This window comes from Macaca nemestrina, chromosome 17 (assembly GCF_043159975.1).
Source record: "Macaca nemestrina isolate mMacNem1 chromosome 17, mMacNem.hap1, whole genome shotgun sequence".
Classification (NCBI taxonomy): Eukaryota; Metazoa; Chordata; class Mammalia; order Primates; family Cercopithecidae; genus Macaca; species Macaca nemestrina.
Genome location: NC_092141.1, coordinates 2,888,050 through 2,915,200, shown reverse-complemented (window position 1 = coordinate 2,915,200; position 27,151 = coordinate 2,888,050). Strand labels below are relative to the sequence as shown.

The 27,151-nt window shown below is 43.0% G+C and overlaps 1 protein-coding gene and 1 non-coding gene across 3 annotated transcripts in view; both read right to left on the bottom strand.

Annotated features, from left to right (window-relative positions):
- LOC105471766 (platelet activating factor acetylhydrolase 1b regulatory subunit 1) overlaps window positions 1-27,151 on the bottom strand; it is a 106,238-nt gene that overhangs the window by 36,928 nt on the left and 42,159 nt on the right. For both annotated transcript variants that reach the window (XM_011724479.2, XM_071082126.1), the window contains exon 2: window positions 18,864-19,086. In XM_011724479.2, the coding sequence (XP_011722781.1) occupies window positions 18,864-18,895 (32 nt within the window). In that variant the 5' untranslated portion in view covers window positions 18,896-19,086. The remainder of the gene's footprint in view (window positions 1-18,863; window positions 19,087-27,151) is intronic.
- LOC112425338 (small nucleolar RNA U13) lies at window positions 1,276-1,376 on the bottom strand. Its single transcript, XR_003016406.1, has one exon. It is a non-coding gene; the product is annotated as a small nucleolar RNA U13 (small nucleolar RNA).

Genomic DNA, 27,151 nt, shown 5'->3' with positions numbered 1-27,151 from the left:
ATAAATCTAATAGTGGCAGAACACTAGAAACACTTGTGTTAAAGAACAAGGCAAAGATGCTATAATCATTACCATGACTTAAAACTGCTCTAAAAGCAAATTATCTAAAAAATAGATAAAAACATTAGAAAGGTGGCATTAAAATAATGAGAGAAATGGCTAGAAAGAGAACAGACTATGTAGGACATTCAAGGCAAGAAAATGCAATTTAATGAAAGCAGTAATTTTAAAAGACCTATTTATCAGAAGTATCAGAAGTATACAGGCAGATTACATGATATAGCAAACTAAACAAAGGAAGACCACTGTATAGTAAGTCAAACCCTAAAAAACAATGAAGATCCCTTAAAATCAGGTCATATTCATAATAGGCATCCCCTGAATTATCTGATTAAATGTAGCTTCCAATTGTTGATGGAGCAGTTTTTACTCTGCACTGAGCAGCAGAATATTCAATTATCTACAATACTGCTAATAACCGATTTATATTTTTAGAATTAGGATAGGTCAAGTCATAGTATATGGTTGTCATTCCATTGCCACCTGATGAATCATTTACTTGTCCCAGGCCCCTTTCCTCACTCTTCGAAAAAAAAAGAGATGAGGTCTTGTTCTGTTGCCTAAGCTGGAGTGCTGTGGCACAATCATGGCTCACTGCATCCTCAAGCTCCTGGGCTCAATGGATCCTCCTGCTCCAGCCTCCTGAGTAGCTACAACTACAGGCATATGCCACCATGATCAGTCATTCTTTTTTCTTCTTTAAGTAGAGATACGGTCTCAATATGTTGCCTAGACTGGTCCTTTTTTTCCCTTTTAAATACCTAATTTTGGCGGGGCGCAGCAGCTCACACCTGTAATCCCAGCACTTTGGGAGGTGAGGCAGGCGGATCACAAGGTTAGGAGTTCAACACCAGCCTGGCCAACATAGTGAAACCCCGTCTCTACTAAAAATACAAAAAAATTAGCCAGGCATGGTGGCAGACGCCTGTAGTCCCAGCTAGTTGTGAGGCTGAAGCAGGAGAACGGCTTGATCTCAGGGTCGGAGGTTGCAGTTGAGCCGAGATCACACCACTGCACTCCAGCCTAGGTGAGAGAGAGAGACTCAATCTCAAAACAAACAAACAAAAACCAAACGAAAAAACCCACCTAACTGCATCCCACCCTTCAGCTGACCTCCAACTCCACACAGAAAATAGAAGCTACTCAGCATATAACTTTCTCAATGTAGTTACTTGTGTTTCTGGCACTGCTTTCCTCTTGTATTTTTCTTTTCCACATCAGTCGGGTAATGTGACATTATAACAAGGTTGGAGGATGGCACATCTTATACATGTGTGTGAACACATAACCATCACACTTAGCAACTACAAAAGAATCTGCCGGCCGGGCGCGGTGGCTCAAGCCTGTAATCCCAGCACTTTGGGAGGCCGAGACGGGCGGATCACGAGGTCAGGAGATCAAGACCATCCTGGCTAACACGGTGAAACCCCGTCTCTATTAAGAAATACAAAAAAGTAGCCGGGCGAGGTGGCGGGCGCCTGTAGTCCCAGCTACTCGGGAGGCTGAGGCCGGAGAATGGCGTGAACCCGGGAGGCGGAGCTTGCAGTGAGCTGAGATCTGGCCACTGCACTCCAGCCTGGGTGACAGCGAGACTCTGTCTCAAAAAAAAAAAAAAAGAATCTGCCTTCCTCTTCTATGATGTGTTTTATTTTTTATTGAGACACGGTCTCGCTGTCACTCAGGCTGGAGGGCTGTGGTGCAATCTCAGCTTACTGTAACCTCTGCCTCCAGAGTAGCTGGGATTACCAGGCATGTGCCACCACACCCAGCTAATTTTTATACTTTTAGTGAAGACGGGTTTTCGTCATGTTGGTCAGGCTGATCTTGAACTCCTGACTTCAGGTGATCCACCTGCTTCGGCCTCCCAAGGTGCTGGGATTACAGAAGTGAGCCACTGTGCCTGGCCTACCATGTGTCTTCTCTTTCTAATACAATTCTCTAGAATACCCTCCATCTTTCAATGAAATGCAATGTGATGTGGTATATAAAAGGGCTTTGTATGAATTTTCCAGAAAGTCAACAATTTTGACCTTGATCATATCTTGATCATCTTTATAGATGCCTACATTTCACTCTTATAAAAAAGTTAACATATATATGTATTTTAAATGATGAGCAATTTCATTCTGGAAATCAAAAATTTCCAAAGAATAGAAAGATCTAACACAGGCTATGCGTGGTGGCTCACACTTGTCATCCCAGCACTTTGAAAGGCTAAGGTGGGAGGATTGTTTGAATCCCAGAGTTATGAGCTATGATCATGCCACTGCACCACTCCAGCCTGAACCCTGTCTCTTTAAAAAAAAAAAGAAAGAAAAAAGAAAAAGAAGAAAAAAAAAGCCGGGCAGGGTGGCTCACACCTGTAATTCCAGCACTGCGAGACGCTGAGGCAGGCAGATTGCTTGAGCCCAGGAGTTCAAGACCAGCCTGGGCAACATGGCAAAACTCTGTCTCTATAAAAAACAGAAAAATTAGCAAGGCATGGTGGCACACACCTGTAGTCCCAACAACTTGGAAGGCTGAGGTGGGAGGATGGTTTGAGCTCGGGAGGCGGAGGCTGCAGTGAACTGTAATCACACCTGTGCAGTTCGCGCCACTGCACTCCAGCCCAGGTAACAGAGCCAGACACTATCTCTAAAAACAAACAAAAACACACACTGAGAATATTTTAATCCTCCTCTGAAGACCGAAAGGGCCTTTTAAATTTTTTACCTTAACGTAATAATCAGAAACAATAGTCACTGCATAGAAAGTGGAAATATAGGCAATATGATTAAAGATTCCATCATTATCAAACTTTTAAAGTTGAAAAGACAGGCCAGGTGGAGTGGCTCACACCTGTAATCCCAACATTTTGAGAGGCTGAGGCGGGTGGATCACCTGAGGTCAGGAGTTTGAGACCAGCCTAGCCAACATGGTGTAACTAAAAATACAATGAGCCGGGTGTGATGGTGTGTGCCTGTAATCCCACCTATTCAGGAGGTTGAGGCAGGAGAATCGCTTGAACCTGAGAGGCAGGGGTTGCAGTGAGCCAAGATAGCGCCATTGCACTTCAGCCTAAGCGATAAGGGCAAAACTGTCTTTTAAAAAAAAAAAAAGTTTAAAGACAACAGGGACCTCAACATGTAAGCTGGAGATAAGCAGCATATTAAATAGTTTATGTTTAAATGTATAGTTACTGGCCGGGCACAGTGGCTCATGCCTGTAATCCCAGAACTTTTGGAGGCCGAGGTGGGTGGACCACAAGGTCAGGAGATTGAGACCATCCTGGCTAACATGGCGAAACCTGTTTCTACTAAAATTATAAAAAATTAGCCAGGCATGGTGGCACCCGTCTGTAATCCCAGCTACTTAGGAGGCTGAGGCAGAAGAATCGCGTGAACCCGGGAGGCAGAGGTTGCAGTGAGCCGAGATTGCACTATACTCCAGCCTGGGCAACAGAGTGAGATTCAGTTTCAAAAAATAATAATAATAAATTTTTTTAAAAAAATAAAAAATGTATACTTACTTTGACAGTAAATGAAAATACATAGGTGTTTTTATAAATATAAACATAAATATCTGAAATTTAGATTACAGTTATAGTCTTATTTGAACCTTACTATCCAATTCATTCATGTACTTTGCTTCTGTGGCCCCATGTTAATAAAATTCAAATTCACACAGGTAAACAGTGCAAACAGTACCTGGATTTAAACAGCTCAACTTGCAGTCTCAGAGTATTCTGCAATTAAACTGAGCCAGAAGATTTAAAAAGGAGTGGGAAATACCTGTTAGAAAGCTGAGTCACTAACAAGATCTAAAAATTCCTTTCATGCCTTTCTATAGATCACAAAGTCAGGCAAAGACTACCCAAATCTTAAACTAAGCCCTAGAACTAGCTGGCATCTGACACCACTGCAGGAACATGTGCAGCTCTAGTATATTCCCACGTACAACGCGAAGTGCGCGGGCAGGTGCAGACCTTCAGTGTATTTCACACAGGCCAGGGAAAAACCACTCTCCAATCACTGCCAAGTATGGATGATGTTCAAACAGATTCACAGGAGAAACCCTGAATACCTCAACAACGCAGAGGTCAGTTTTGTAAAGCAAGAAAGCAAACAACAAAATAACAACAAAACAAGCTTAAAAACATATTACAGTCATGAAAAGACATGGAGAAATGTTTTTGGTTTTTTGTTTTGTTTTTTTGAGACGGAGTCTCACTCTGTTGCCCAGGCTGGAGTGAGTGGCGCAATCTTGGCTCACTGCAAGCTCCGCCTCCCGGGTTCACGCCATTCTCCTGCCTTGGCCTCCCGAGTAGCTGGGACTACACACGCCCGCCACCACACCCGGCTAATTTTTTGTATTTTTTTAGTAGAGATGGGATTTCAGCGTGTTAGCCAGGATGGTCTCGATCTCCTGACCTCGTGATCCACCCGCCTCGGTCTCCCAAAGTGCTAGGATTACAGGTGTGAGCCACCGAGCCCGGCTGAGAAATGTTAAGTACAGATTGCTAAGTCAACACAGCCAATCTGAACAGGATACATGCTATATAACTGTAATTTTCTGGAAAAGACAAAATTATGGGAACAGTAAAAATATGAGGGTTTTAGGGAGGCAGGGAGGGATGAATAGGTGGAGGCTGAGATTTTTAGGGCAGTGAATTTATTCTGTATGATTGATGGATATTTAATATTAGGCATTTGTCAAAACCAACAGAATATACAACAAAAAGAGTAAACTCTAATGTCAACTGTAGATTTAGTAATAATGTGTCAATGTTGGCTCATCAATTATAATAAATATACCACATAAATGTGAGATGGTAACAGTAGGGAAAACTGGGGAAAGGCAAAATTAAGAGGTGGGGCATGAGAAAAGGCATATTGGCACCCTCTACCAACTCACTCACTCTATTCCCAAATCAGAATTCCTATGGAAAACATTTAAGGCTTTTTGGGAAAATAATTTGAGAGAAGCAAGGTGGTTTACAAAACAAAAAATTTAGGAGAATTTATCACCTCATATTGAAATGTATTTTTCTTTTGTTTTGCGATGGAGTCTCACTCTGTCACCCAGGTTGGAGTGCAGTGGTGCGAGCTCAGCTCACTGCAGCCTCTACCTCCCTGTCTCAGCCTCCTAAAGTAACTGGGATTACAGGCAGGCGCCACCATGCTCAGCTAACGTTTTTTTTTTTTTTAGGTAGAGATGGGGTTTCGCCATGTTGGCCAGGCTGGTCTTGAAACCCTGATCTCAGGTGTTCCACCTGCCTCAGCCTCCCAAAGTGCTAGGATTACATGCGTGAGCCACCGCACCCGGCCAAAATATATTATTAATATAAAGCTACAATAATCAAGAGTGTTCTTCTGGCTCCTGAAAGCACAGCAAGTCCAAAAACCAATGCAAGGTTTTATAAGAAGGTGTTTTCAGATCAATAAGGAAAGGACTATTCAATAAATGTTTGGACATGTGGATAATGACTCAGAGAAAAAGCACTTGAATCCCTTCCTTGTATAATCCACAAACATAAATTCCAGATGGCTTAGACATTACTATAAAAAGAAACGAAAACAAAAATGCCTTAAGAAAGTAAAAGTGAATACTTATGTAGTCATGAATTGCGAAGGTCTTCCCAAACATGAATCTAAAGGTAGTATCAAGGAAAACAGTTTTACTCTGTAACACTTCTTTGCAACATATGGACATGAGTGACTTAGTACACTAGTCCTCTTATGAATTGACAAGAAAAATGTAAACACTACAACAGAAAACAAAACAAAAATGTAGCAACACCCCAAACAGGCAATTCACAGAGTAAGAGAATGGCATTATACACACAGAAAAAGTTTTGAATTCACAATAATTTTAAAGAAAAAAAATTGTATCAATTGTAGGATTACTTTTACATACCCACAAAAAATTTGATTTTTTCAATTAACTTACTTTTTTTTTTTGACACAGAGTCTTGCTCTGTCATCCAGGCTAGAGTGCAGTGGCACAAGACCTCCCCAGATCCTCCCACTGAAGTCTCCCAAGTAGGTCCCAAGACCGTGCCCGACATCCCTATATTTTTTTTTTGAGATGGAGTCTTGCTCTGTCGCCCAGGCTGGAGGGCAGTGGTGCAATCTCGGCTCACTGCAACCTCCACCTCCCAGGTTCAAGTGATTCTCCTGTCTCAGCCTCCCGAGTAGCTGGGATTACAGGTGCACACCACCACGTCTGGCTAATGTTTGTATTTTTAGTAGAGACGGGGTTTTGCCATGCTGGTCTTGAAAATCCTGACCTCAGGTGATCTACCTGCCTCAGCCTCCCAAAGTGCTGGGATTACAGGCTTGAGCCACCACACCTGGCTACCAGACTATTTTTTAAACAAATTTTTTGTAAAGATAAAATCTTGTACCTACATTGCCCAGGCCCATCTCAAACTCCTGCCTCAAGCAATCCTCCCTCCTTGGCCTCCCAAAGTACTGAATTCCAGGCCTGAGCCACAGTGTCTGGCCTGTTTTAAGGCCTTTCTTCACACAGAAGTTTTCTATTTTGATATAGTCAAACTTACCACTCTTCCTTTTGTTTCTACATTTTATACCTTGAGGAAGTTCATTTCTACCCAAAGTCTATACTTTCTCTACCACTTTATACTGTTATTCTGTATGTGTTCAACATTAACACTTTTAATAATACCACCTTTATCCCATTCTAAATTTCATAAATGGGCATGTCTTTCAACTTGGTTCCCCTAACCTATTTGCCTATTCCACATTTTACAATCATATTTGTGTATCTGATAGATTCAGTTCCTTTCCCATCTATCATTTAAAATATTCATTTTTCTCTTCCAAATGATTTTTAAGATCAAGCTGGTCAAGCTAATGAGAAATTTAGTTTGAATTTTGATTGGGATTGCATTTTATTATTTTAAGAGTTGTGGTATCTGTCCAATACTGACTTTTTCATCCAGAAACAAGGAAAAAAATCTTTTCTACTGTATTATCCAATAACAAGAACAGTTTATTATTTGAGACAGAATCTTACTGTTGCCCAGGCTGGAGTGCAGTGGCATGATATCCGCTCACTGCAACCTCCCTGCCTCCTAGGTTCAAGCAATCCTCCTGCCTCAGCCGCCCAAGTAGGTGGGACTACAAGCACACACCACCACGCCTGGCTGATTTTTGTATTTTTAGTAGAGAAGGGGTTTCGTCATATTGGACAGGCTGGTTTTGAACTCCTTATCTTAGGTGATTCACCCGCCTCAGCCTTCCAAAGTGCTGGGATTAAAGGTGTGAGCCACTGTGCCTGGCCAAGAACAGTTTATTTTTGTATGCCATCTTGTTTTAGGTCACCATACTAAACCCATTATTATTAATATTTTTTGAGACAGTCTTGCTTTGTTGCCCACGCTGGAGTGCAGTGGCATGATCTCGCTCCCAGTTTCAAGCAATTCTCCTGCCTCAGCCTCGGCATCCCAAAGTGCTTGGATTACAGGTGTGAGCCACCCCGCCTGGCCCTGAACCCATTAATTCTCATTGTTGGTTCCCTTAGGTTGTCCCTGTAGATGCTGTCACCTATAAATGTTTGGTTGCTTCCTTTCCAATATTTCTAATTCTTTTTGTGGCCTTACTACATGAGCTGGAATCTCAAACACCTAAAACAGATGCAGAGATACAGGAACTCTTAGTTTCTTGCTGACTTTAATGGGAATGCACCTACTATTTCTACTTTAATGTTTATGGTATATTTCTGGTAGGTAGCCATAATCAAGTTAAGAAAATATCCTGTTATTTTCTACAGGGTTTTTTTTTTTTTTAAAAACAATCAGGAATGGGTACTAAAAATTATCATTTTCTACATCTTTCTGGATTAATCATATGGTGTTTCATTTTTTTTTTTTTTTAGATACAGTCTCACTCTGTTGAGTGAGTGCAATGGCACAATCATGCCCCCTGGGTTCATGGTCTCCCACCTCAGCCTCCCAAGTAGCTGGGGCTACAGGTGTGCGCCACCACGCCCGGCTAATTTTTTGTATTTTTAGTAGGGATGGGGTTTCACCATGTTGGCCAGGCTGATCTTGAACTCTTGACCTCAAGTGATCCACCTGCCTCGGCTTCCCAAAGTGCTGGGATTACAGACGTGAGCCACCATTCCCAGCCATGAATTTCTTCATGTTGAACCAACCTCGTAATCATGGGGAAAACTGTATTTGGTGATAGGATCTGGCTGTGACCCCACCCAAACCTCATCTTGAATTGTAGGTCCCAGCCGGGCGCGGTGGCTCAAGCCTGTAATCCCAGCACTTTGGGAGGCCGAGGCGGGCGGATCACGAGGTCAGGAGATCGAGACCATCCTGGCTAACACGGTGAAACCCCGTCTCTACTAAAAATACAAAAAGAAATTAGCCGGGCGTGGTGGCGGGCGCCTGTAGTCCCAGCTACTCCGGAGGCTGAGGCAGGAGAATGGCGTGAACCCGGGAGGCGGAGCTTGCAGTGAGCCGAGATCGCGCCACTGCACTCCAGTATGGGCGACAGAGCGAGACTCCGTCTCCAAAAAAAAAAAAAAAAAAAAAAAGAATTGTAGGTCCCATGATCCCCGCGTGTGGTGGGAGGGACCCGGTGGGAGGTAACTGACTCATGGGGGCAGTTTCCCCCATGCTACTCTAATGACAGTGAGCTCTCAATGAGATCTGATGGCTTAATAAGGGGATTCCCCCTTCACTCATCTCTCATTCTTCTCCTTTCTGCCACTATGTGAAGGACAACATGTTTGCTTCCCCTTCTGCCATTATTTTAAAGTTCCTGAGGCCTCCCAGCCATGTTGAACTGTGAGTCAATTAAACTTCTATCCTTTATAAATTACCCAGTCTTGGGTATGTTTTTATTAGCAGCATGAGTGAACAAATACACTTGGCCATGCATAATGCTTTTCATATTCTACTGGATTCCACTATTATATTATTTAGTATGTTTATATCTGAGTTCACAGAAATAATTAGACTGTAACCTTCTTGTTCTCCTTTTTGAGACAGGGTCTTACTCTGTCACCCAGGCTGGAATACAGCAGCATGATCTCAGCTCACTGCAACCTCTGCCTCCCAGGTTCAAAATACTCTCACACCTCAGCCTTCAAAATAGTAGCTGAGATTACAGGTGTGCGCCACCAACCCCAGTTAATTTTTGTACTTTTATTTTTTTGAGACAGAGTCTCACTCTGTCTCCCAGGCTGGAGTGCAGTGGCACAATCTCGGCTCACTGCAACCTCCACCTCCTGGGTTCAAGCGATTCTCATGCCTCAGCCCTGACCCAAGTAGCTGGGACTACAGGTGTGCACCACCACACCCAGCTAATTTTTGTATTTTTAGTAGAGATGGGCTTTCTCCATGTTGGCCAGGATGGCCTTGAACTCCTGACCTCAGGTGATCCACCTGCCTCAGCCTCCCAAAGTGTTGAGATTACAGGCGTGAGCCACTGTGTCCAGCCACATTTTTTTATTTTTAGTAGAGCCAGGGTTTTGCCACGTTGGCTAGGCTGGACTCAAAAGACCCACCCACCCTGGCCTATCTGAGTGCTGGGGTTACAGGTGTGAGCCACCATGCCTGGCCTTGCCCAGTGTTTCTATGAAGGTGGTGCCCGCCTTATGGAATAAGCTCCTAAATTTACTACCTTTATGTCCCGGAAAAGACAATGGAATCTGGGAAGTAAATGGTCCTTAAGATTTGAAAAAATTAGCATCTAGGCTTAAAAACTGCCTGGGCTTGAAGTCTTTAATGTTACAATGTCCTCTACATTTAATTATCTATTCAAGTTTCCTACTATTTCTTGAACCAATGTTATCACATATTTTCCTAGAAAAAGCACCCAGGTCATTTAGATTTTCAAATTTATTTATTTATTTATTTATTTATTATTTTTTGAGAGTCTCACTCTGTCGCCCAGGCTAGAGTGCACAACCTTGGCTCACTGCAACCTCCGCCTCCCAGGTTCAAGCGATTCTCATGCCTCAGCTCCTGAGTAGTGAGGACTACAGGCGTGTCCACCACACAATAAAAATACAAAAAAATACATTTTTGTATTTTTAGTAGACATGGGGCTTCGCCATGTTGGCTAGGCTGGTCTCAAACTCCTGACCTCAAGAGATCCACTGCGCCCGGCAGATTTTCAAATAGGATAACGTACTCTCATAAGTTTGAACATCATCTGAATTCATTTTATGTTGAATTTCTCATTCCTATATAGTTCATTTATGTCTTTTCTCTTTATTAAATTGGTTTGTCTATTTTACTGGTCTTTTTAAAAAGCTAGTTTTGGTTTTATTAATTAAGTTTACTGGACTATTTTCTGTTTTATTAAGGTCTGCTTTTATTATTATTATTATTATTTTTTTTTTTTTTTTTTGAGACGGAGTCTCGCTCTGTCGCCCAGGCTGGAGTGCAGTGGCGGGAACTCAGCTCACTGCAAGCTCCGCCTCCCGGGTTCCCGCCATTCTCCGGCCTCAGCCTCCCGAGTAGCTGGGACTACAGGCACCCGCCACCTTGCCCGGCTAGTTTTTTGTATTTCTTAGTAGAGACGGGGTTTCACCGTGTTAGCCAGGATGGTCTCGATCTCCTGACCTCGTGATCCACCCGTCTCGGCCTCCCAAAGTGCTGGGATTACAGGCTTGAGCCACCGCGCCCGGCCGCTTTTATTATTAATTCTTCCCTTTCCTGCTTTCTTTAGACTTATCTTGTTGTTCTTATTCTTAAATTGAATACATAGTTCATTTTTTGTCATTATTTTTATAAAGATTCACCGAAGACTTTCTGTAGGCTATGGTGGCTGTATCTGATAAGTTTTTGTTGTCAGTACCCTCATTATTACTGATGTCTTCAGTTCCTAAGTTTTATTTTAATCTCAACTCCGGAGCTATTTAGAAACATACATATATTTGGCCGGGCGTGGTAGCTCATGCCTGTAATCCCAGCAATTTGGGGGGGTCCAGGCGGGTGGATCACGAGATCAGGAGAGCGAGACCATCCTAACACAATGAAACCCCGTCTCTACTAAAAACACAAAACATTAGCCAGGCGTGGTGCCATGCGCCTGTAGTCCAAGCTACTCGGGAGGCTGAGGCAGGAGAACCCAGGAGGCGGAGGCTGCAGTGAGCCGAGATCGCGCCACTGCACTCCAGCCTGGGTGACAGAGTGAGGCTCCGTCTAAAAAAAAGAGAAATATATATATTTTTGAGACAGTCTCCCTCTGTCCCCCAGGTTGGAGTGCAGTGGTGCAATCTCGGCTCACTGAATCTCTGCCTCCCGGGTTCAAGTGCTTCTTGTGCCTCAGCCTCCCGACTAGCTGGGATTACAGGCATGCGCTATCGCGCCCAGCTAATTTTTGCATTTTTAGTAGAGGTGAAGTCTCACAATGTTGGCCAGGATGGTCTCCAACTCCTGACCTCAAGTGATCTGCCACCTCAGCCTCCCAAAGTGCTGGGATGACAGGCATGAGCCACCGCGCCCGGCCCCAGATTTACATTTAAATCTTATCATAAGACAAATTTTCTTTGCTTGATGAACACTTCTGTTTTTGTTTTCTGACAGGATCTTGCCCTGTTGCCGGGGTGGTGTGCAATGACATGATCATGGCTCACTGCAGCCTCAACCTCCCAAGGTCAAGCAATCCTCTTGCCTCAGCCACCTGAGTAGCTGGGACTACAGGCATGTGCCACCACGAATGGCTAATTCTTGTATTTTTTGTAGAGACGGGGTTTCACCAGGTTGCCCAGGCTGGTCTTGAACCTCTGTGCTCAAGCCACTCTCTCACTTCGGCCTCCCAAAATGCTGGGGATTATAGGTGTGAGTCACCACACCTGGCCTGATGAACATTTTAACTGATTTATCTAAAGCTCTCCACACATTTAGTCATCTGAAATTAGGTTCTCCTCTTTCACTTCATTTTTATTCAAATTAAAAGCTCTCTTGTGGGTCATAATGTCATAATGTTTAAATACTTATCCTGATTATGACGGTAGTAAGTGTGACTGCAGTGAGTTCATACAAAGCATCTGGAAGATCTGAATTGACTCAGAAATAACAACGACTAAAAAACAGATATAGCTCCAAGTAACACAAAGGTACACTTAAACAGGGTTATGTATTATATACAGTATTATTTGGAGTTACAAAATATTGAAAACTACCTAAATATACCAAACACGGGAGACTGCTTGAATACATTAAGGTATAAGTAGAGAACTAGGTGCTACATATACAACTGTTTTATTTATTTATTTATTTTTGAGATGGAGTCTCACTCTTGTTGCCCAGGCTGAAGTACAATGGTGTGATCTCAGCTCATCGCAACCTCCACCTCCCAGGTTCAAGTGATTCTCCTGCCTCAACCTCCCAAAGAGCTGGGACTACAGGCGCCTGCCACCAAGCCCAGCTAATTTTTTGTATTTTTAGTAGAGATGGGGTTTTGCCATGTTGGCCAGGCTGGTCTTGAACTCCTGACCTCAGGTGATCCACCCACCTCAGCCTCCCAGAGTGCTAGGATTACAGGCATGAGCCGCTGTGACCAGCCTACAACTATTTTAAAGAGAAAAATGAGGAAAAGTCTTATGAACTTACACGGAAAAAGTTCCAGGAGATACTGGATTGGTAAGATAAAAAAAAAAGAGCAAGAGAGGCCCAGTGGCTTGAGCCTGGAACCCCCGCAACTTGGGAGGCTTGGGCCCAAGAGTGAGGCCACCCTGGGCAACATAGCAAGACTTCATCTTCACAAAAAAAATTTGTAAATAAAAAATTAGCCAGATGTGGTGGCAGGAGCCTGAAGTCCTAGCTGCTCAGAAGACTGATGTGGGAGGATCACTTGAGCCCAGAAATTAAATGCTGCACCACTGTATTCCAGCTTGGGCAAAAGAGGTTGAATCTGTCTTTAACAACAACATCAAAAAAAGCCAGGTATGGGCCGGGCACGGTGGCTCACAACTGTAATCCCAGCACTTTGGAAGGCCAAAGCAGGTGGATCTCTTGAGGTCAGGAGTTCAAGACCAGTCTGGCCAACATAGTGAAATCCTGTCTCTACTAAAAATACAAAAAATTAGCTGGGTGTGGTGGTGCCCACCTATAATCCCAGCTACTCAGGAGGCTGAGACACAAGAATCACTTGAACCCAGGAGGCAGAGGTTGCAGTGAGCTGAGATCGCCCCACTGCACTCCAGCCTGGGCCACAGAGAAAGCCTCTGTCTCCGGGGTGGGGAGGGGGAAGCCAGGTGTGTTGGCTCGCACTTATAATCCCAACACTTTCTGAGGCCTAGGTGGGAGCATCACCTGAGTCCAGAGGCAGCCTGGGCAACACAGTGAGACCGTCTCTACAAAAAAGAAAGAAAAATTAGTTGAGTGTGGCCAGGCGCAGTGGCTCATACCTGTAATCCCAGCTATTAGGGGGGCAGAGGCAGGAGAATAGCTTGAGCCCAGGAGTTCGAGACCTGCCTGGGCAATATAGTGAGACCCCATTCTCCACAAAAGGGGGAAAACAAAAAAGGCAAAGGAAAAAATTAGCTGAGCATGGTGGCATGGCATGTGTCTGCAGTCGGAGCTACTCAGGAGGCTGAAATGTGTCAATCGCTTTAGCCCAGGAGGTCAAGGCTGCAGTGAGCCATGATCATGCCACTGCACTCCAGTCCAGACTGGAAGACAGAATGAGACTCTGTCTCCAAAACCAACCAACCAACCAACAAACAAACAAAGAACATATATAGTATGCTACCTTTTATTTAAGAAAGAGGGAGAAATAAGAAGACATATATCTCATATTTTTAAAAACAATAAGCTTGATTCCCTCAAGGGATGAAAGGAGTTGGGGGTAACATGGTGGAAGGGATTCAGAAGAGAATAACACTTCTGGGTATATGTTTTTCTAAAAAAAATTAAAGACAGGACAGCGGGGAGTAAGGGGGAGGATCAAAATAAGCAAGATGAACTCAACTATATTTCAAATGAGTAATACCATCATGCAAAGAGGGAAAACAACAACAAAACAAATTCTAAGTAACCTATTAACACATTTGATGATCATGTCGTGGGCAGGACAGGCAGGAGTAGAGCTGCATACGCATTCTCAATCCGTTCCCGGATGTTTGGTCTTCGTAGAAGTATGAGGGAAACAATTCTAAAACTATTTTAGAAGTAGAGGTTGAGTATCTCTTATCTGAAATGCTTGGGATCAGGAGTATTTCAGATTTCGACATTTTTTCTAAATTATGGAATATTTGCATATATCTAATGAGGTATCTCGGGGATAAGCCTCAACCAAGTCTAAACACAAAATTCATTTGTTTCATAAATGCCTTATACATACAGCCTGAAGGCAATTTTATTTATTTTTTTCTGAACACTTATCCCCAAGTTCTAATGAAGGTAATTCTATACAATATTTTAAATAACATATGCAACTGGTCACATGGGGTCAGTCAGGTGTGGAACCGTCCATTTGTAGTGTCATGTTGGCACTCGAAAAGTGTTGGATTTTGAAGCATTTTGGATTTTTGGACTTGGGGTGCTCATTCTATATTACAAAATTGAGCAAATGAGTCAATCTATTGATATTATTGGGAGTCAGGGTTCTCGCTATGGAAGAAGAGGGATATAAATAAATGGAATGAGAGAAGATAAAGAATTTTGTGGGGACAGACCAGAATTAGAAGCATCACTGTAGCCTAATGATTTCTAAAGTAAGTATGTGTACATGTAGGTACTTATCAGTGGTTTTCAACTGGTGACATTGGCAATGTCTGGAGATAATTTTCTTTGTAGCATCTAGTGGGTAGAAGCCAGAGATGCTGCTAACAACCAACATTATACAAGACAGCCCCCACAACAAAGAATTATTTGGCCCAAAATGTCAATCTTGCCAAGACTGAGAAAACACTTGTATATGTCTCTACCAGGGTGTCGGTATATGTATTCATACATGCATGTATTTTCTACCTCTGTCTCTACTTAAAGGGCTCAGAAGCAAAGACATCCCAGTAATAATGTCCATACCTAGTGCCCATATCTTGGTCTCTAATACATATCATGCGCCACTAAGAACCAAAGCTTGTTGGAGAAAGAGCTGATTCTAGAATTAAGGCAGGATAGGTACATAGTAAACCTGGAACATCTTGTTATTCTAGAAAGTAAGGAAGTAATCCCCCAAAATGATAGGAGCATACAAAAGTATCAACTAAGGGGGCTCTCACGGGCCAAACGAGGGACAATTCAAGTACGAAAACAGTGAGAACAGTGATGCATGATAAACGATGGAAAATACGAGAACTCATGAGTTCACATCAATGATGAAAAGACAGCCGGGCGCGGTGGCTCACATCTGTAATCCCAGCACTTTGGAAGGCCAAGGTGGGCGCATCATCTGAGGTCTGCAGTTCAAGACCAGCCGGGCCAACATGGTGAAACCCTGTCTCTACTAAAAATACAGAAACTAGCTGGGCGCGGTGGCAGGTGCCTGTAATCTCAGCTTCTTGGGAGGCTCAGGCAGGAGAATCGAATAACCCAGGAGGCAGAGGTTGGAGTGAGCCAATATCTCATCACTGCACTCCAGTCTGGGCAACAGAGTGAGACTCCAAAAAAAAAAAAAAAAAGGAAGGAAGGGAGGGAGGGAGGGAGGGAAGGAGACAAGTAAATAAAAAGAAAAAGAAAGAAAGAAAAGAAAGGCAAGTAAATAAAGAGAAGAAAAATAAAGTCCCTTGCTTACAGCAAAATGATGAGTGCTGCCTGTAGTGTGGAATGAGTGGTGGTGAAAATCACCACTCTATAAAAACCGCTGTAGTAATGATGGTTCAGGCGAGACTCATCAATAGATGTCAAATCCAGAAGGGAAATACTGACGGAAAACATTAATGTTTGTATGGTCTTAAAAGTACTTCCCACTTATTTGTGGTAAAGAAAACAACAGTAACTACACAGTGGAAAAATCAATCATTTTGGTTGAGGATGAAAATTGAGGGGCAGATGACCATATCTCTCTCTAAATGCAACTGTCTTAAGAAGAATACAAACTACTTACGTAGTATTCTGGCCAAGAATGCATAACCTCAATCTAATCATGAGGAAACACTAGAAAAGTACAATATGAGCACTTTGGGAGGCCAAGGTGGACGGATCACCAGGTCAGGAGCTTGAGACCAGTCTGGCCAACATAGTGAAACCCCGCCTCTCCTAAAAATACAAAAAATAAGCCGGGTGTGGTGGTGGGTGCCTGTAATTCCAGCTACTTGGGAGGCTTAGGCAGAAGAATAGTGTGAACCCAGGAAGCAGAGGTTGCAATGAGCCGAGATTGGACCATTGCACTCCAGCCCAGGCGAGAGTGCGAGGCTCTGTCTCAAAAAAAAAAAAAAAAAAAAGGACAATATGAGAAATACGCTATTTTAAAACAAAGACTATTCCTCAAAAACATCAAGGTCAAAAAAAAAAAGGACAAAGAAAAGCTGAGGAACTGTTCCAGATTACGTGTGACTGAAGACACATGAGGGCTAAATGCAATGCCTGATCCTGGACTGGATGATGCACCAGAGTCACAAAGCACCACGAAAGACATTACAGAATCAACTGACAAAACTGGAACACGGAAAGTTAAATTTAATAAAACTGCTAGCTATACTGCGGTTTTATAGAATATCCTTATTCTTGGGAACTACTTACGTTTATTTGTGGGAAAAGGTATTTCTTTGATATATGCAACTTACTCTCAAATGGTTTAAGGAAAACCTATTGTGTACTGCACACGCACACCCCCAACACACAGAGTGCAGATGATACAAATGGTACAAATGTTAACAATGGGTGTATTTCAAAAAACATTAGTATGCTTTGTGTTAATCTTGCAACTTTATAAATTTGAAATTACTTTCAAATAAAAATTGTTGAAAAGCCACATAAATTTTTTTTTTAATTTTAAAAATGTAGAACATACTCATGCCTGTAATCCCAGCACTTTGGGAAGCCAAAGCGGGTGGATCACAAGGTCAGGAGTCAGAGACCAGCCTGGCCAAGATGGTGAAACCCTGACTCTACTAAAAATACAAAAATTAGCTGGGAGTGGTGGCAGGCGCCTGTAATCCCAGCTACTTGGGAGGCTGAGGCAGCAGAATTGGTTGAACCCTGGAGGCGGAGGTTGCAGTGAGCCAAGATCGCACCACTGCACTCTAGCCTGGGCAACAGAGTGAGACTCCGTCTCAAAAAAAAAAAGAAAAGAAAAAGTAGAACATAAAGCCACATTTTCCCGTTTTGGTTTTTTGTTTTTAAGGCTAGTCAGGTGAAGCAGGAGGAGTGGAAAATCCCCCTATGTTCTTCACCTATAAAAATAGAATGCTGGCCGGGCGCAGTGGCTCACGCCTGTAATCTCAGCACTTTGGGAGGCCGAGACGGGCGGATCACGAGGTCAGGAGATCAAGACCATCCTGGCTAACACGGTGAAACCCCGTCTCTACTAACATACAAAAAAAATTAGCTGGGCGAGGTGGCGGGCCCTGTAGTCCCAGCTACTCGGGAGGCTGAAGCAGGAGAATGGCGTGAACCCGGGAGGCGGGGCTTGCAGTGAGCTGAGATCCGGCCACTGCACTCCAGCCTGGGCGACAGAGCAAGACTCCGTCTCAAAAAAAAAAAAAAAAAAAAAAAGGAATGCTATAAAATACTCTAAAACAGAAGGGGTCAAACCATTGCACACCTCTCTCATTAAAGCATCCGCATTAATTATTTTATTAGCTACCTCATGAAGTTCAAATTCTGTAATGGCCATTGGAAGATAAAAGAAACACAACAAGGCAAAGGAAAGGCATCAGTGATAAGAAGAACAAGACAGCTTTCACTTTTCTAAGACATAGATTCCAGACCAAAAAAAAAAAGTTTAGAAGAGCTTTGAAGCACCTAACTTCCTATTGAACATAATATTTTAAAAGATAAGCTTCAGGGCAGGGCGCGGTGGCTCATGCCTGTAATCCCAGCACTTTGGGAGGCCAAGGCGGGCGGATCATAAGGTCAGGAGATCGAGACCATCCTGGCTAACACGGTGAAACCCCGTCCCTACTAAAAATATAAAAATTAGTTGGGCATGGTGGCAGGTGTCTGCAGTCCCAGCTACTCGAGAGGCTGAGGCAGGAGAATGGCATGAACCCGAGAGGCAGAGCCTGCAGTGAGCCGAGATGGCGCCACTGCACTCCAGCCTGGGCAACAGAACGAGACTGTCTCAAAAAAACAAACAAAAAAGATACGCTTAGGGTAAAACTTATCCCAACTGACTTGTCTGTTTTGCGTTAAACTTACATACAATCAAGTCACAAGGGTGAATAATGCTGTATCATGGCCAGGCAAAGTGGCTCATGCCTGTAAACCCAGCACTTTGGGAGGCCGAAGTGAGTGGATCACTTGAGGTCAGGAGTTCGAGACCAGTCTGGACAACATGGTAAAACCCCATCTCTACTAAAAATACAAAAATTAGCTGGGCATGGTAGCAGGTTCCTGTAATCCCAGCTACTTGGGAGGCTGAGGCAGGAGAATCGCTTGAACCCAGGAGGCAGAGGTTGAAGTGAGCCGAGATGGTGCCATTGTACTCCAGCCTGGGTGACAAGAGCGAAAAACTCCTTCTCAGAAAAAAATGAATAAATTTTAAAAATAATGCTATATCATAACAAGACTCTGTTTTAAAATCAGACCAAACTGCCTAAACCAATATTGGAACACTAGTAAAAATAGTTTTCATCTTAGAAGAGACCTCCCAAAGCTGTATTTTAATTTACTACTTTCTCTCTCATGAGGGCGATTTTTTTTTAAAGCACAAAACAAAGAAACTTACAGTTCATCTCGTTGTCTCTGGGACAGCACCATCTTGGCTGTAATGTCAAGCTTATCTGATATAGTGGTAATGTCCCTCCTTTGGGAAATCAAAAAGCTTTTTGATCCGTGGACTTATAATTTAAATATGCCACTGAGTGTCTTCCACACAGGGGAAAATGATTCTTTTACAAATGAATCCAACTGGTAACCAGGAGATATTCAACAAGTAAGATTCATTCCACCTAAGGAGAAAGAGAGAAGAAAAAAAAAAGATTATTTCACTTAAAATTTATTTCTAAATTATTAGTTGTAGTACTCATTTTCAAAGATAAAATTTATTGTGATGTTAGTATAAATATCACATGATTTTCAACTTATAGTAAAAGTCAACTAATGTCAAAAACCATACTGTTTTATATCTTTTAAATTAATAATTCAATGAGCCAAAACAGCATTACTTTTAAATTTAACATACATTTACCCAATCCCAATCATGTTAACCTGACAGATACATTTGATTTCAAATATTAACATATAACTCTAAAAGACTGTAATTCTCTCTTAGAGACAAAAAGTAAAATTTCGTATTTACAAAAAAGGTATAAAAGGTAAAACAGATAAGGGTTTCATGAACTGCACAAGCCCAACAGTGCCAACTATAACTGAAGTAACCTTCAATGTTGAATGTTAGTCACCAACAACCTGAGAATGGCCGGTATTTATAACATACATTACTGCTTAGCAATCTTAGGCTTTTTTTTTTTAAGCGATCCTCCCACCTCAGCCTCCCAAGCAGCTGGGACTACAGGCACACACCACCATGCCCAGTTAATTTTTAATTTTTTTGTTGTAGAGACAGGTCTCCCTACGTTGCTGATCTCAAACTCCTATGTTCATGGGATCCTCCCGCCTCAGCCTCCCAAAGTGCTAGAATCTTATGCTCTCTTAACCAATGCACCGAATTAAGAAACGTATTTGAGATGGTCTTATTTAAAATAGAGGCTACCAGTGGAAAAGGCAATTCAAAGCAATAAAAAAAAAAACCATCCTCCAAATGATATGAAATCAACATATAATGAAGACCCTGTGGGATAACCAATCTAGAAACCTATCATGGACAGAAGAGTTAAAAGACCATTTCCTGAGTACCTTTCAAATGCCATTGTAGTCACTGCTCCAGACACTGGGAATACAGTAATGAATAAGCCAGTGAAGAAAGAAAAATGAGAGGTGGGTATGGTGGCTCACACATGTAATCCCAGCACTTTGGGAGGTTAAGGCGGGAGGATGACTTGAGCCCAGGAGTTCAAGACCAGCCTGGGAAACATAGGAGGCCCCGTTTCTACAGAAAATGTTTAAAATTAGGTAGGTGTGATGGTGCATGCTTACTTCAGAAGCTAAGGCAGGAGGAGTGCTCTCCACCCAGGAGTTCAAGGTTATGGTAGGTAAAATCATGCCACTGCACTCCAGTCAAGGTGACAAAGTGAGACCCAATTTCTTTTAAAGCGGGGGGGGGGGGGGGGGGGGGGCGGGGAGCATACCTTCGGGTTTCAAATATGAGCCCTGAGGCCAGGCATGGAGGCTCACGCCTGTAATCCCAGCACTTTGGGAGGCTGAGGCGGGCGGACCACTGAGATCAGGAGTTTGCGACCAGCCTGGCCAACATGGTGAAACCCTGTCTCTACTAAAAATACAAAAATTTGCCAGAAATCGCTTGAACCTGGGAGGCAGAGGTTGCAGTGAGCTGATATCATGCCACTGCACTCCAGCCTGGGCAACAGAGGGAGACTCCGTCTCAAAAACAAACAAACAAAAAACGAACATGAGCCCTGAGTGACAGCTCACTATGGCAACTGCTATTCCATTAGAGACCCTCATCTGAAGAACAATTCTAGTAAATAAAAGCAGGAATTTATTTTATAATCCTTAATGACTCTTCTGACCTGGAGCCCAGCTAACTACAAATGACAGCCGAAAGCCATCACTATCACTCCATCTAAATTCTGAGAAATATGATTGGTATCACTAAGAAATAGTGGAAGTGGAACCAAACACAACAAACAACCCAGTAAACCATACTTCTTTGGTACTTAATAACTCCCAATTATTCAAGCCTCACTCTTCTTCATATTTTTCTTTTTTGAGATGGGGTCTTATTTTGTTGTCCAGGCTGGCATACAGTGGCAGCACAATCATGGTTCATTGCAGTCTCAACCTGCTGGGCTCAGGTATCCCCCAACCTCAGCCTCTTGAGTAGCTAAGACTACAGACATGTGCCACCAACCCCAGCTAATTTTCTCTGTGTGTGTGTGTGTTTTTGTAGAGGCTGGGTTTTGCCACATTGCCTAGGCTGGTCTCAAATTTCTGAACTCAAGCAATCCTCCTGCCTTGGCCTCCCAAAGTCCTAGGATTACATGCGTGAGTCACCATGCCTGGTCCAATTATATAGAGTGAAAATAAGTTATGGCAAAAATCCCTGCTTTAATCAGAAAAAACTCCCCCCATATGATGTATATTACAGAGTCCAATTTAATTATAAACAGACCTCTGCTAGCCAAAAAAGCAAATCAATGTACAAGAATAATGACAGTGTTGTGCATGGTGGCTCATGCCTGTAATCCCAACACTTCGGGAGGCTGAGGTGGGAGGACTGCTTAAACCCAAGAGTTTGAGACCCGCCTGGGAAACACAGCGAGACCCTGTCTCTACAAGAAGTAAAAAAAACTGGCCAGGCATGATGGCACACGCCTGTAGTCAGTCCCAGCTACTTAGGAGGCAGAGGCAGAAAGGCTGCTTGAGCCCAGGAGGTCAAGACTGCAGTGAACCATGATTGTGGCACTGTACTCCAGGCTGGGTGCCAGAGAGAAACTCTGTCTCTTAAGAAATAAAAATAAAAGAATGATGACAGTACTGGCACAGTAGGATTACCTAATAATGATAAAACACATACACAAATCATTAAATACATTGGTGTACTGAACAAACATTCATTCAACAAACATATAAAGAACACTTAATTTATAGTACGTGCTAGGTATTGTCTTAAATACCATGTTTAATGGGGAAAAGGACTTGGTCTTTTTTTTTGGAGACAGAGTTTCACTGGTTGCTCAGGCTGGAGTGCAGTGGCACAATCTCAGCTCACTGCAACCTCCACCTCCCAGTTTCAAGTGATTCTCCTGCCTCAGCCTCCTGAGTAGCTGAGATTACAGGCAACCACCACCATGCCTGGCTACTTTTTGTATTTTTAGTAGAGACGGGGTTTCACCATGTTGGCCAGGCTGGTTTCAAACTCTTGACGTGAAGTGATCCACCCGCCTTGGTCTCCCAAAGTGCTTGGGATTACGGGTGTGAGCTACTACGCCCGGCTGGACTTGGTCTTTACATTCAAGAAGTTACAGTCTACTGGAAGAGTCAGCCAAGAGGGCAATTAAAACAGCGTGAATAATGTGACAAGTATTGCCACCTGTGGGCGATGGCACAGGGTGAAGCTCAGCAAGCAACCAGGCCACAAAATAAACTCAGGTCTTTATAATTTATCCCAGGGCCAATGGGGAGCCATTAGATAAGTTTTTTAGAAAAAAATCACTCTCATTTACATAGTGAAGAACAGACCAGAAAGGAAGCTTGCAGTAATGAAGGTGACAGATGACAGAGGTCTATGTTAGGACAACAGGAGTAAATAAAGAGAATGAGATGCATTAAAGTTGTTTACTGGGTAAATCTTACAGGACTAGTGATTCAACGTGGACAGTAAGAAAGGGAGAAAGTCAGTCAAGGAGTCAAGTGATTTCTGGCTTACAACTAAGTTGAGATGGAGAGCGGTGGCTCATGCCTGTAATCTCAGGACTTTGGGAGGCCAAGGTGGGTGGATCACCTGAGGTCAGGAGTTCAAGACCAGTCTGGCCAACATGGCGAAACCACCCCGTCTCTACTAAAAATACAAAAATTAGCTGGGTGTGGTGGCGAGCGCCTGTAATCCCAGCTACTTGAGAGGCTGAGGCAGGAGAATCGCTTGAACCTAGGAGGCGGAGGTTGCAGCTGAGCCGAAATCACGCTCCAGGGTGGGCAACAGAGCGAGACTCCGTCTCAAAAAACAAAAAAACTAAACTAAATTGAACAGGAAAGTAGAATGTGTGAGGGGATGAGGAAAGTATGATTAACTCCATTTTAGATATGTTGATTCTAAGATGCCTGTGAAATTTCCAGTACGAAGCTGTAACAAACAAGTTAGTTCTAAAGAGAACCAACCTATTAAAAAAAAAAAAAAAAGATTTGGTACTATTTAGACATGTTTACTGAAACCACAGCAGTGGATAAGATTACCCATGGAGATTGTGCAGAGCAACACCTATATTTAAAAGAGCCTACAACTAAGGCTAAAAGTAACAGTTCAAGAGGTAAAAGAAAAAGAGGAGAGAGTATGTCTCAAAAGCCAAGAGAGTATTTCAAGGAAGCAATCAACAGTATCCAAAGCTGTCCAACTATCAAGCAAAGTAAGGTTGGATGGGTCTGTTGTATTCAGCAAGGAGTTCATTGATAACCTTGATGAGAATGGTTTCACGTGGCAGAAATAATATTTAAATGAGGAAAGAGATGAAGCAGCGATGGTACCATAAATAATTTTTTTTTTTTTTTTTTTTTTTTTTTTTGAGACGGAGTCTCGCTCTGTAGCCCAGGCTGGAGTGCAGTGGCCGGATCTCAGCTCACTGCAAGCTCCGCCTCCAGGGTTCACGCCATTCTCCGGCCTCAGCCTCCCGAGTAGCTGGGACTACAGGCGCTGCCACCTCGCCCGGCTATTTTTTTTTTGTATTTCTTAATAGAGACGGGGTTTCACCGTGTTAGCCAGGATGGTCTCAATCTCCTGACCTCGTGATCCGCCCATCTCGGCCTCCCAAAGTGCTGGGATTACAGGCTTGAGCCACCGCGCCCGGCCAATAAATATTTTTAAAGTAGATGAAAATATTGAAAAGCAGTTTCTCTCTGTTTTTTTCCCCCCAGCCAAATTAGATACTTAAATCCTAATAATCTAGGTATGACGCCTTACAACTTAAAAAAAAAAGAGAGAGAAATCCTGGCTGGGCGGGGTAGCTCATGTCTGTAATTCCAGCGCTTTGGGAGGCCCAGGCAGGTGGATCACCTGAGGTCAGGAGTTCGAGATCAGCCTGACCAACATGGCAAAACCCCATCTCTACTGAAAATACAAAAATTAGCCAGTCATGGTAGCAGGCACCTGCAATCCCAGCTACTCGGGAGGCTGAGGGAGAAGTGCTGGAACCTGGGAAGCAGAGGTTGCAGTGAGCTGAGACTGCATCACTGCACTCCAGTCCCAGCAACAGAGTGAAGCTCCAGCTCAAAAGAAAAAAAAAAAAAGAAAAAGAAAAAGAAAAAAGAAATCTTGATGGTGGAGAAAAAGACCATAGGAGAAATGAAGAAAGAATTAACCAAAGCCTGGTAAAACAACAAGACAACCAGATCATGGTATGATTACAGTTCTATATCTATGTAACTGTAGTTTATATTGGTGTAGTGATAGAATAACAACTACCACCTATGAAGTATTCTTGCCACAAAAATCAAACATGAATCAAGCCTCTGGCTTCAACTATCAATCTGCAAGAAGGATAGAGGGTAGATGAATACAGTGTACACCTCAGTATCCATGGGGCAATGGTTCTGGGACCTCCAGGATTTTGATACCCGAGGTTGCTCAAGTCCCTGGTATAATATGGTGTAGTATTTTCATATAACCTATGCATATCTTCCCCTATAATATAAATCATCTCTGGATTACATATAATACTCAATACAATGTAAATATTATATAAATAGTTGTTATATTATTAAGAGAATGACAAGAATAAAAGTCTGTATATATTCAGTACAGATGTATTTTTTCTAATGTTTTTGATCCGGGATTGAATTCACAGACGCAGAACCCACAGATACAGAGGACCAACTACTATGTTACAAAACACCATGAGGATACAATCAGCAAAATCTAGACTGTGAAAAGTCCTATAAAACAAATAACCAAATTTCTTCTATAAATACCAAGGGAAGAAAAATGAGATAGAAAGGGAAACCTATGGATCAAGTGAGACAAGTGACATATCAACCAATTGCAATTTACAGACTTAATTTAGATCTAGATTTGGACAAATTGTAATATAAACCAATGAACAAACTTGGAGAAATCTGAACACTGGCTGGACATCTGGCAATACTAAATAACTGAAATTTTTAAGAAGTGATAACAGTATTGTGGTTATTTTTAAAAGTCTTTCAGAAATACACAATGAGGCTGAGTGTGGAGGCTCACGCCTGAAATCCCAAGATGTCGGGAGGCCAAGGCAGAAGGATTGCTTGAGGCCAGGAGTTCAAGACCAGCCTGAGCAACACAGCAGGACCCCATCTCTACAAAAAGAAGATACACAATGAAAAAACTACATCAAATCAAAGTAAAATAATATCATGTCTGTGACTTGGGTAATGACAGTGAATGAGACAGATATATGAAACAAGACAGGCTTTGAACTGCTAACTGTTGAGGCTGGGTAACGGGTACATAAGGGTTCATTACACTATTCTCTAACTTTGTGTAAGGGTCTGACGTTTTCCATAATAAAACATGTTTTAAAAATCAGAAGGAGAGGAATTAACGGATCATGGCAGACGGCAGGCAGGACTAGATTGCAGCTCTGGATAGAGCAGCATGCAGAGGCTTGCACTGTGAATTTTAGCTCCAGATCCACTGCAAGAACCAACCAGCAGTCCTAAGAGGATCCACAGACCCTCTGAAGGAAGCGGATTGCTCCTGCAGGACCCGGGAGACACCCCAAGTACTGTGAGTGCCCCAGCTGCGGAATTGAGAAAGAAAGCCCCTCCTCTCCTGAGCACACCCCCACTAGAGAAACTGAAGGTCTGTCTGCGGTTGAAGTTTCAGACTTTAACTTAGAGAGCCAAGCGAAATGCAGGGGTAGAGGAAGCAGCAAAAAGGCCCTGGGAGCTCACTGGGTCCCCAAGCAGCCCATTCTTGCCTGGCACCACAGGGAGGGTGGCCAGAGGAGCAGGGGGTAAAACCCCACAGGAAGAAGGAATTCTCTAGCCAAATTTTGTACCCATTTGAATGGGGTGGGAAGCCTCCTGGCCAGAACTCAGGGGAGGGTGCAAATCCGGCATGCAGACATCACAGGCTGGGGAAGAACTAAAGCCCTTTTCTTTCACTGCTGGAAGGCAGATAGCCTGGGCCAAGTTTTCTTTTTCCTTTCCTTTTTTTTTTTTGAGACAGAGCATCTTGCTCTGTTACCCAGGCTGGAGTGCAGTGGTCCCACCTTGGCTCACCGCAGCCTCTGCCTCCTGGGTTCTAGCGATTCTCCTGCCTCAGCCTCCCAAAGCTGGGACTACAAGCACACGCCACCACACCTGGCTAATTTTTGTATTTTTAGTAGAGACAAGGTTTCACCATGTCGGTCAGGCTGGTCTCGAACTCATGACCTCAGGTGAACCACCGCCTCAGCCTCCCAAAGTGCTGGGATTGCAGGCGTGGGCCACCGCGCCTGGCCTTGTCTTAATTTTTAATGACTGCATGATATTTGATCATGTGGATGTACTATTTTTAACAATCTTTTATTGCTAGATATTTAAATCATGTCTATTTTCAATTACCAGCTTGAAGACAGTAACCCAACCCAACCCAACAAAGACAAAGAAAAAAGAATAAGAATATATGAACAAAGCCTCCAAGAAGTCTGGGATTATGTTAAATGACCAAACCTAAGAATAATCAGTGTTCCTGAGGAAGAAGAGAATTCTAAAAGCTTGGAAAACATATTTGGAAGAATAACTGAGGAAACTCCCCAGGCCTTGCTAGAGACCTAGACATCCAAATACAAGAAGCACAAGGAACACCTGGGAAAGTCACTGCAAAAAGATCTTCACTAGGCACACTGTCATCAGGTTATCCAAAGTTAAGAGGAAGGAAAGAACTGTGAGACAGAAGACAGGTAACCCATAAAGGAAAACCTATCAGATTAACGCAGATTTCTCAGCAGAAACCCTACAAGCTAGAAAGGATTAGGGCCTTATCTTCAGCCTCCTCAAACAAAACAATCATCAGCCAAGAATTTTATACACGTGAAACTAAGCATCATGTATGAAGGAAAGCTACAGTCATTTTCAGACAAACAAATGCTGAGAGAATTCGCCATTACCAAGCCACCATTACAATAACTGCTAAACAGAGCTATAAATCTTGAAACAAATCCTTGAAACATATCAAAACAGAACCTTTTTAAAGCATAAATC